The sequence below is a fragment of the Oncorhynchus nerka genome, linkage group LG20 (assembly GCF_034236695.1).
Source record: "Oncorhynchus nerka isolate Pitt River linkage group LG20, Oner_Uvic_2.0, whole genome shotgun sequence".
NCBI classification, from domain to species: domain Eukaryota; kingdom Metazoa; phylum Chordata; class Actinopteri; order Salmoniformes; family Salmonidae; genus Oncorhynchus; species Oncorhynchus nerka.
This window is the reverse complement of record NC_088415.1, coordinates 1,038,512-1,051,211: the sequence shown is the minus strand read 5'-3', so window position 1 is coordinate 1,051,211 and position 12,700 is coordinate 1,038,512. Positions and strand designations below refer to the sequence as shown.

At 45.1% G+C, this 12,700-nt stretch overlaps 1 protein-coding gene across 1 annotated transcript in view; it reads right to left on the bottom strand.

The window, feature by feature from the left end:
• The window catches only part of LOC115123529 (plexin-B3-like), a 61,022-nt gene that overhangs the window by 8,823 nt on the left and 39,499 nt on the right, over positions 1-12,700 (bottom strand). Inside the window, exons 10-11 of the mRNA XM_065005113.1 lie at positions 5,044-5,119; positions 1,881-1,955 (exon numbers count right to left, since the gene is read on the bottom strand). Of these exons, the coding sequence (XP_064861185.1) occupies positions 1,881-1,955; positions 5,044-5,119 (151 nt within the window). The remainder of the gene's footprint in view (positions 1-1,880; positions 1,956-5,043; positions 5,120-12,700) is intronic.

Here is a 12,700-nt window from a genome sequence, read left to right as displayed (position 1 = left end):
TCCCTCGATCCTGACTAGTCTACCAATCCCTGCCTCTGAAAAACATCCCCACAGCATCATGCTGCCACCACCATGCTTCACCGTAGGGATGGTGCCAGGTTTCCTCCAGACGTGACGCTTGGCATTCAGGTCAAACAGTTCAATCTTGGTTTCATCAGAACAGAGAATCTTGTTTCTCGTGGTCTGAGCATCTTTAGGTGCCTTTTGGCAATCTCCAAGCGGGTTGTCATGTGCCTTTTACTGAGGACTGGCTTCAGTCTGGCCACTCTACCATAAAGGCCTGATTGGTGAAGAGCTGCAGCGACGGTTGTTCTTCTGGAAGTTTCTCCACATCTCCACAGAGGAACTCTGGAGCTCTGTCAGAGTGACCATTGGGTTCTTGGTGACCTCCCTGACCAAGGCCCTTCTCTCCTGATTGGTCAGTTTGGCCGGGCGGCCAGCTCTAGAAAGAGTCTTGTTGGTTCCAAACTTCTTCCATTTAAGAATGATGGAGGCCACTGTGTTCTTGGGGATTTCAATGCTGCAGAATGATGGAGGCCACTGTGTTCTTGGGGACCTTCAATGCTGCAGAATGATGGAGGCCACTGTGTTCTTGGAGACCTTCCATGCTGCAGAAATGTTTTGGTACCCATCCCCAGATCTGTGCCTCGACACAATCCTGTCTCGGAGCTCTACGGACAATTCCTTCAACCTCATGTCTTGGTTTTTGCTCTGACATGCACTGTCAACTGTGGGACCTTATATAGACAGGTGTGTGCCTTTCCAAATCATGTCCAATCAATTGAATTTACCACAGGTGGGACTCCAATCAAGTTGGAGAAACATCTCAAGGATGATCAATGGAAACAGGATGCACCTGAACTCAATTTCGAGTCTCACAGCGAAGGGTCGGAATACTTATTTAAATAAGGTATTTGTTTTAATACATTTGCAAAAAAACAAAAACAAAAGATGCTTTGTCATTGTGGGGTATCGTGATGTCATCGTGGGGTATTGTGATGTCATCGTGGGGTATCGTGATGTCATCGTGGGGTATCGTGATGTCATTGTGGGGTATCGTGATGTCATTGTGGGATATCGTGATGTCATTGTGGGATATCGTGATGTCATTGTGGGATATCGTGATGTCATTGTGGGGTATCGTGATGTCATTGTGGGGTATCGTGATGTCATCGTGGGGTATTGTGATGTCATTATGGGGTATTGTGATGTCATTGTGGGGTATTGTGATGTCATTATGGGGTATCGTGATGTCATTGTGGGGTATCGTGATGTCATTGTGGGGTATCGTGATGTCATTGTGGGGTATCGTGATGTCATCGTGGGGTATCGTGATGTCATCGTGGGGTATCGTGAGGTCATCGTGGGGTATCGTGAGGTCATCGTGGGGTATCGTGAGGTCATCGTGGGGTATCGTGATGTCATTGTGGGGTATCGTGATGTCATTGTGGGGTATCGTGATGTCATCGTGGGGTATCGTGATGTCATCGTGGGGTATCGTGATGTCATCGTGGGGTATCGTGATGTCATCGTGGGGTATCGTGAGGTCATCGTGGGGTATCGTGATGTCATCGTGGGGTATCGTGAGGTCATCGTGGGGTATCGTGATGTCATTGTGGGGTATCGTGAGGTCATCGTGGGGTATCGTGAGGTATCGTGATGTCATTGTGGGGTATCGTGAGGTCATCGTGGGGTATCGTGATGTCATTGTGGGGTATCGTGAGGTCATCGTGGGGTATCGTGATGTCATCGTGGGGTATCGTGTGTAGATTGATGAGGATTTTTTTTGTTTAATCAATTTTATAATTTGGCTGTAACGTAACAAAATGTTGAAAAAGTCAAGTGGTCTGAATACTTTGAGAAAGGCGCTGTATGTGTACCTGGTCATAGTACTTGTTGATGTACTTGTACAGCTCGTGCAGAGCCACCAGACTGTTCATCTCTGAGGCAAAACTCTGAAATAGAAAGACACACATGTTACTGCAACCTACTGGTTAAATAACGCTACTGCACAGGCAATTACAACCACATCAAGGTATATTTAACTTTATAATGATGTAACACTAGAGTAGATTATTAGAGTATTCATGTTTTAAATGTAGAGCAGAGAGGAGAGGAGAATGGAGAGGAGAGGAGAGGAGAGGAGAATGGAGAGGAGAGGAGAGGAGAGGAGAGGAGAATGGAGAGGAGAGGAGAGGGAGAATGGAGAGGAGAATGAGGAGAGGAGAATGGAGAGGAGAGGAGAGGAGAATGGAGAGAAGGAGAGGAGAGGAGAATGGAGAGGAGAGGAGAGAGGAGAATGGAGAGGAGAGGGAGAGGAGAATGGAGAGGAGAGGAGAGGAGAATGGAGAGGAGAGGAGAGGAGAGGAGAATGGAGAGGATAGGAGAGGAGAGGAGAGGAGAATGGAGAGGAGAGGAGAGGGAGAGGAGGAGGAGAGGAGAGAGAATGGAGAGGAGAGGAGAGGAGAGGAGAATGGAGAGGAGAGGGAGAGGAGAATGGAGAGAGAGAGAGGAGAATGGAGAGGAGAGGAGAGGAGAATGGAGAGGAGAGGAGAGGAGAGGAGAGAGAGGAGAATGGAGAGAGAGAGGAGAATGGAGAGGAGAGGAGAGGAGAATGGAGAGGGAGAGGAGAGGAGAATGGAGAGGAGAGAGAGAGAATGGAGAGAGAATGGAGAGGAGAGAGGAGAATGGAGAGGGAGAGGAATGAGAGAGAGAATGGAGAGGAGAGGAGAATGGAGAGGAGAGGAGAATGGAGAGGAGAGGAGAGGAGAGGAGAGGAGAGGAGAATGGAGAGGAGAGAATGGAGAGGAGAGGAGAATGGAGAGGAGAGGAGAGAGAGAGAGAGAATGGAATGGAGGAGAGGAGAATGGAGAGGAGAAGAATGGAGAGAGAGGAGAATGGAGAGGAGAGGAGAATGGAGAGGAGAGGAGAATGGAGAGGAGAGGAGAGGAGAATGGAGAGGAGAGGAGAGGAGAATGGAGAGGAGAGAATGGAGAGGAGAGGAGAGGAGAATGGAGAGGAGAATGGAGAGGAGAATGGAGAGGAGAGGAGAGGAGAGGAGAGAGAATGGAGAGGAGAATGGAGAGGAGAGGAGAGGAGAGAATGGAGAGGAGAGGAGAATGGAGAGGAGAGGAGAATGGAGAGGAGAGGAGAATGGAGAGGAGAGGAGAATGGAGAATGGAGAGGAGAGGAGAATGGAGAGGAGAGGAGAGGAGAATGGAGAGGAGAGGAGAATGGAGAGGAGAGGAGAGGAGAATGGAGAGGAGAGGAGAGGAGAAGGAGAGATGAGAGGAGGAGAATGGAGAGGAGAGATGAGAGGAGAGGAGAATGGAGAGGAGAGGAGAGGAGAGAGAATGGAGAGGAGAGGAGAATGGAGAGGAGAGGAGAATGGAGAGGAGAGGAGAATGGAGAGGAGAGGAGAATGGAGAGGAGAGGAGAGGAGAATGGAGAGGAGAGGAGAGGGAGAGAGAATGGAGAGGAGAGGAGAATGGAGAGGAGAGGAGAGGAGAGGAGAATGGAGAGGAGAGGAGAGGAGAATGGAGAGGAGAGGAGAGGAGAGGAGAGGAGAATGGAGAGGAGAGGAGAGGAGAGGAGAGGAGAATGAGAGGAGAGGAGAGGAGAGGAGAGGAGAATGGAGAGGAGAGGAGAATGGAGAGGAGAGGAGAATGGAGAGGAGAGGAGAGGAGAGGAGAATGGAGAGGAGAGGAGAGGAGAATGGAGAGGAGAGGAGAGGAGAATGGAGAGGAGAGGAGAGGAGAATGGAGAGGAGAGGGAGAATGGAATGGAGAGGAGAGGAGAATGGAGAGGAGAGGAGAGGAGAATGGAGAGGAGAGGAGAGGAGAATGGAGAGGAGAATGGAGAGGAGAGGAGAGAGAGGAGAGAGAATGGAGAGGAGAGGAGAATGGAGAGGAGAGGAGAGGAGAATGGAGAGGAGAGGAGAATGGAGAGGAGAGGAGAGGAGAATGGAGAGGAGAGAATGGAGAGGAGAGGAGAGGAGAATGGAGAGGGAGAGGAGAGGAGAATGGAGAGGAGAGAGAGAGGAGAATGGAGAGGAGAATGGAGAGGAGAGGAGAGGAGAATGGAGAGGAGAGGAGAGGAGAGAATGGAGAGGAGAGGAGAATGGAGAGGAGAGGAGAATGGAGAGGAGAGGAGAATGGAGAGGAGAGGAGAATGGAGAATGGAGAGGAGAGGAGAGGAGAGGAGAATGGAGAGGAGAGGAGAATGGAGAGGAGAGGAGAATGGAGAGGAGAGAGGAGAATGGAGAGGAGAATGGAGAGGAGAGGAGAATGGAGAGGAGAGGAGAGGAGGGGAGAGGAGAGGGGAGAGGAGAGGAGAGGATAATGGAGAGGAGAATGGAGAGGAGAGGAGAATGGAGAGGAGAATGGAGAGGAGAGGAATGGAGAATGGAGAGGAGAGGAGAATGGAGAGGAGAGAGTAGAACAGAATAGAGGGGAGAGGAGAGCAGAATAGAGAGGAGAGGGGAGAGGAGAGCAGAATAGAGAGGAGAGGAGAGAGGAGAGCAGAATAGAGAGGAGAGAGGAGAGCAGAATAGAGAGGAGAGGAGAGCAGAATAGAGAGAAGAGGAGAGAGGAGAGCAGAATAGAGAGGAGAGGAGAGAGCAGAATAGAGAGGAGAGGAGAGAGCAGAATAGAGAGGAGCGGAGAGAGTAGAGCATAATAGAGAGGAGAGGAGAGAGGAGAGCAGAGCAGAATAGAGAGGAGAGTAGAGCAGAATAGAGAGGAGAGTAGAGCAGAATAGAGAGGAGAGGAGAGCAGAATAGAGAGGAGAGGAGAGAGGAGAGCAGAGCAGAATAGAGAGGAGAGTAGAGCAGAATAGAGAGGAGAGGAGAGCAGAATAGAGAGGAGAGGAGAGGAGAGCAGAATAGAGAGGAGAGGAGAGCAGAATAGAGAGGAGAGCAGAATAGAGAGGAGAGTAGAGCAGAATAGAGAGGAGAGGAGAGAGTAGAGCAGAATAGAGGGGAGAGGAGAGCAGAATAGAGGGGAGAGGAGAGCAGACTAAAGTAGGGTTTAAAACCTCACTCACCCCAGACAACTCTGTTAGAGTAGAGTTCATTTCTTGGTAACAGCCAGACGCTGCACTGTGGATGTCACTGTAGTACCTGGAACAATATCCACAGAACACTGTAATACCTGGAACAATACCCACAGTAATACCTGGAACAATACCCACAGAACACACTGTAATACCTGGAACAATACCCACAGAACACATTGTAATACCTGGAACAATACCCACAGAACACACTGTAATACCTGGAACAACACCCACAGAACACTGTAATACCTGGAACAATACCCACAGAACACTGTAATACCTGGAACAATACCCACAGAACACTGTAATACCTGGAATAATACCCACAGAACACTATAATACCTGGAACAATACCCACAGAACACACTGTAATACCTTGAACAATACCCACAGAACACTGTAATACCTGGAACAATACCCACAGAACACTGTAATACCTGGAACAATACCCACAGAACACTGTAATACCTGGAACAATACCCACAGAACACTGTAATACCTGGAACAATACCCACAGCACACTGTAATACCTGGAACAATACCCACAGAACACTGTAATACCTGGAACAATACCCACAGAACACACTGTAATACCTGGAACAATACCCCCAGATCACTGTAATACCTGGAACAATACCCACAGAACACAGTAATACCTGGAACAATACCCACAGAACACACTGTAATACCTGGAACAATACCCACAGAACACTGTAATACCTGGAACAATACCCACTGTAATACCTGGAACAATACCCACAGTAATACCTGGAACAATACCCACAGTAATACCTGGAACAATATCCACAGAACACTGTAATACCTACAACAATACCCACAGAACACACTGTAATACCTGAAACAATACCCACAGAACACTGTAATACCTGGAACAATACCCACAGAACACTGTAATACCTGGAACAATACCCACAGAACACACTGTAATACCTGGAACAATACCCACAGAACACACTGTAATACCTGGAACAACACCCACAGTAATACCTGGAACAACACCCACAGAACACACTAATACCTGGAGCAATACCCACAGTAAGACCTGGAACAACAACCACTGTAATACCTGGAACAACACCCACTGTAATACCTGGAACAATACCCACAGAACACACTGTAATACCTGAAACAATACCCACAGAACACTGTAATACCTGGAACAATACCCACAGAACACTGTAATACCTGGAACAATACCCACAGAACACACTGTAATACCTGGAACAATACCCACAGAACACACTGTAATACCTGGAACAACACCCACAGTAATACCTGGAACAACACCCACAGAACACACTAATACCTGGAACAATACCCACAGTAATACCTGGAACAACAACCACTGTAATACCTGGAACAACACCCACTGTAATACCTGGAACAATACCCACAGAACACACTGTAATACCTGGAACAATACCCACAGAACACTGTAATACCTGGAACAATACCCACATAACACACTGTAATACCTGGAACATTACCCACTGTAATACCTGGAACAATACCCACAGAACACTGTAATACATACAACAATACCCACAGAACACTGTAATACCTGGAACAATACCCACAGAACACTGTAATACCTGGAACAATACCCACAGAACACTGTAATACCTGGAACAATACCCACAGAACACACTAATACCTGAAACAATACCCACTGTAATACCTGGAACAATACCCACATAACACTGTAATACCTGCAACAATACCCACAGAACACACTGTAATACCTGGAACAATACCCACTGTAATACCTGGAACAATACCCACAGAACACTGTAATACCTGGAACAATACCCACAGAACACTGTAATACCTGGAACAATACCCACAGAATACTGTAATACCTGGAACAATATGGAACAATACCCACAGAACACTGTAATACCTGGAACAATACCCACAGAACACTGTAATACCTGGAACAATACCCACAGAACACACTGTAATACCTGGAACAATACCCACAGAACACTGTAATACCTGGAACAATACCCACAGAAAACACTGTAATACCTGGAACAATACCCACAGAAAACACTGTAATACCTGGGACAATACCCACAGAACACACTGTAATACCTGGAACAATACCCACAGAACACTGTAATACCTGGAACAATACCCACAGAACACTGTAATACCTGGAACAATACCCACAGAACACTGTAATACCTGGAACAATACCCACAGAACACACTAATACCTGAAACAATACCCACTGTAATACCTGGAACAATACCCACATAACACTGTAATACCTGCAACAATACCCACAGAACACACTGTAATACCTGGAACAATACCCACTGTAATACCTGGAACAATACCCACAGAACACTGTAATACCTGGAACAATACCCACAGAACACTGTAATACCTGGAACAATACCCACAGAATACTGTAATACCTGGAACAATATGGAACAATACCCACAGAACACTGTAATACCTGGAACAATACCCACAGAACACTGTAATACCTGGAACAATACCCACAGAACACACTGTAATACCTGGAACAATACCCACAGAACACTGTAATACCTGGAACAATACCCACAGAAAACACTGTAATACCTGGAACAATACCCACAGAAAACACTGTAATACCTGGGACAATACCCACAGAACACACTGTAATACCTGGAACAATACCCACAGAACACTGTAATACCTGGAACAATACCCACAGAACACACTGTAATACCTGCAACAATACCCACATAACACACTGTAATACCTGGAACAACACCCGCTGTAATACCTGGAACAATACCCACAGAACACTGTAATACCTGGAACAATACCCACAGAACACTGTAATACCTGGAACAATACCCACAGAACACTGTAATACCTGGAACAATACCCACAGAACACACTGTAATACCTGGAACAATACCCACTGTAATACCTGGAACAACACCCACAGAACACTGTAATACCTAGAACAATACCCACAGAACACTGTAATACCTGGAACAATACCCACTGTAATACCTGGACCAATACCCACAGTAATACCTGGAACAATACCCACAGTAATACCTGGAACAATATCCACAGAACACTGTAATACCTACAACAATACCCACAGAACACACTGTAATACCTGAAACAATACCCACAGAACACTGTAATACCTGGAACAATACCCACAGAACACTGTAATACCTGGAACAATACCCACAGAACACACTGTAATACCTGGAACAATACCCACAGAACACACTGTAATACCTGGAACAACACCCACAGTAATACCTGGAACAACACCCACAGAACACACTAATACCTGGAACAATACCCACAGTAATACCTGGAACAACAACCACTGTAATACCTGGAACAACACCCACTGTAATACCTGGAACAATACCCACAGAACACACTGTAATACCTGAAACAATACCCACAGAACACTGTAATACCTGGAACAATACCCACAGAACACTGTAATACCTGGAACAATACCCACAGAACACACTGTAATACCTGGAACAATACCCACAGAACACACTGTAATACCTGGAACAACACCCACAGTAATACCTGGAACAACACCCACAGAACACACTAATACCTGGAACAATACCCACAGTAATACCTGGAACAACAACCACTGTAATACCTGGAACAACACCCACTGTAATACCTGGAACAATACCCACAGAACACACTGTAATACCTGGAACAATACCCACAGAACACTGTAATACCTGGAACAATACCCACATAACACACTGTAATACCTGGAACATTACCCACTGTAATACCTGGAACAATACCCACTGTAATACCTGGAACAATACCCACAGAACACTGTAATACATACAACAATACCCACAGAACACTGTAATACCTGGAACAATACCCACAGAACACTGTAATACCTGGAACAATACCCACAGAACACTGTAATACCTGGAACAATACCCACAGAACACACTAATACCTGAAACAATACCCACTGTAATACCTGGAACAATACCCACATAACACTGTAATACCTGCAACAATACCCACAGAACACACTGTAATACCTGGAACAATACCCACTGTAATACCTGGAACAATACCCACAGAACACTGTAATACCTGGAACAATACCCACAGAACACTGTAATACCTGGAACAATACCCACAGAATACTGTAATACCTGGAACAATATGGAACAATACCCACAGAACACTGTAATACCTGGAACAATACCCACAGAACACTGTAATACCTGGAACAATACCCACAGAACACACTGTAATACCTGGAACAATACCCACAGAACACTGTAATACCTGGAATAATACCCACAGAACACTATAATACCTGGAACAATACCCACAGAACACACTGTAATACCTTGAACAATACCCACAGAACACTGTAATACCTGGAACAATACCCACAGAACACTGTAATACCTGGAACAATACCCACAGAACACTGTAATACCTGGAACAATACCCACAGAACACTGTAATACCTGGAACAATACCCACAGCACACTGTAATACCTGGAACAATACCCACAGAACACTGTAATACCTGGAACAATACCCACAGAACACACTGTAATACCTGGAACAATACCCCCAGATCACTGTAATACCTGGAACAATACCCACAGAACACAGTAATACCTGGAACAATACCCACAGAACACACTGTAATACCTGGAACAATACCCACAGAACACTGTAATACCTGGAACAATACCCACTGTAATACCTGGAACAATACCCACAGTAATACCTGGAACAATACCCACAGTAATACCTGGAACAATATCCACAGAACACTGTAATACCTACAACAATACCCACAGAACACACTGTAATACCTGAAACAATACCCACAGAACACTGTAATACCTGGAACAATACCCACAGAACACTGTAATACCTGGAACAATACCCACAGAACACACTGTAATACCTGGAACAATACCCACAGAACACACTGTAATACCTGGAACAACACCCACAGTAATACCTGGAACAACACCCACAGAACACACTAATACCTGGAGCAATACCCACAGTAAGACCTGGAACAACAACCACTGTAATACCTGGAACAACACCCACTGTAATACCTGGAACAATACCCACAGAACACACTGTAATACCTGAAACAATACCCACAGAACACTGTAATACCTGGAACAATACCCACAGAACACTGTAATACCTGGAACAATACCCACAGAACACACTGTAATACCTGGAACAATACCCACAGAACACACTGTAATACCTGGAACAACACCCACAGTAATACCTGGAACAACACCCACAGAACACACTAATACCTGGAACAATACCCACAGTAATACCTGGAACAACAACCACTGTAATACCTGGAACAACACCCACTGTAATACCTGGAACAATACCCACAGAACACACTGTAATACCTGGAACAATACCCACAGAACACTGTAATACCTGGAACAATACCCACATAACACACTGTAATACCTGGAACATTACCCACTGTAATACCTGGAACAATACCCACAGAACACTGTAATACATACAACAATACCCACAGAACACTGTAATACCTGGAACAATACCCACAGAACACTGTAATACCTGGAACAATACCCACAGAACACTGTAATACCTGGAACAATACCCACAGAACACACTAATACCTGAAACAATACCCACTGTAATACCTGGAACAATACCCACATAACACTGTAATACCTGCAACAATACCCACAGAACACACTGTAATACCTGGAACAATACCCACTGTAATACCTGGAACAATACCCACAGAACACTGTAATACCTGGAACAATACCCACAGAACACTGTAATACCTGGAACAATACCCACAGAATACTGTAATACCTGGAACAATATGGAACAATACCCACAGAACACTGTAATACCTGGAACAATACCCACAGAACACTGTAATACCTGGAACAATACCCACAGAACACACTGTAATACCTGGAACAATACCCACAGAACACTGTAATACCTGGAACAATACCCACAGAAAACACTGTAATACCTGGAACAATACCCACAGAAAACACTGTAATACCTGGGACAATACCCACAGAACACACTGTAATACCTGGAACAATACCCACAGAACACTGTAATACCTGGAACAATACCCACAGAACACTGTAATACCTGGAACAATACCCACAGAACACTGTAATACCTGGAACAATACCCACAGAACACACTAATACCTGAAACAATACCCACTGTAATACCTGGAACAATACCCACATAACACTGTAATACCTGCAACAATACCCACAGAACACACTGTAATACCTGGAACAATACCCACTGTAATACCTGGAACAATACCCACAGAACACTGTAATACCTGGAACAATACCCACAGAACACTGTAATACCTGGAACAATACCCACAGAATACTGTAATACCTGGAACAATATGGAACAATACCCACAGAACACTGTAATACCTGGAACAATACCCACAGAACACTGTAATACCTGGAACAATACCCACAGAACACACTGTAATACCTGGAACAATACCCACAGAACACTGTAATACCTGGAACAATACCCACAGAAAACACTGTAATACCTGGAACAATACCCACAGAAAACACTGTAATACCTGGGACAATACCCACAGAACACACTGTAATACCTGGAACAATACCCACAGAACACTGTAATACCTGGAACAATACCCACAGAACACACTGTAATACCTGCAACAATACCCACATAACACACTGTAATACCTGGAACAACACCCGCTGTAATACCTGGAACAATACCCACAGAACACTGTAATACCTGGAACAATACCCACAGAACACTGTAATACCTGAACAATACCCACAGAACACTGTAATACCTGGAACAATACCCACAGAACACACTGTAATACCTGGAACAATACCCACTGTAATACCTGGAACAACACCCACAGAACACTGTAATACCTAGAACAATACCCACAGAACACTGTAATACCTGGAACAATACCCACTGTAATACCTGGACCAATACCCACAGTAATACCTGGAACAATACCCACAGTAATACCTGGAACAATATCCACAGAACACTGTAATACCTACAACAATACCCACAGAACACACTGTAATACCTGAAACAATACCCACAGAACACTGTAATACCTGGAACAATACCCACAGAACACTGTAATACCTGGAACAATACCCACAGAACACACTGTAATACCTGGAACAATACCCACAGAACACACTGTAATACCTGGAACAACACCCACAGTAATACCTGGAACAACACCCACAGAACACACTAATACCTGGAACAATACCCACAGTAATACCTGGAACAACAACCACTGTAATACCTGGAACAACACCCACTGTAATACCTGGAACAATACCCACAGAACACACTGTAATACCTGAAACAATACCCACAGAACACTGTAATACCTGGAACAATACCCACAGAACACTGTAATACCTGGAACAATACCCACAGAACACACTGTAATACCTGGAACAATACCCACAGAACACACTGTAATACCTGGAACAACACCCACAGTAATACCTGGAACAACACCCACAGAACACACTAATACCTGGAA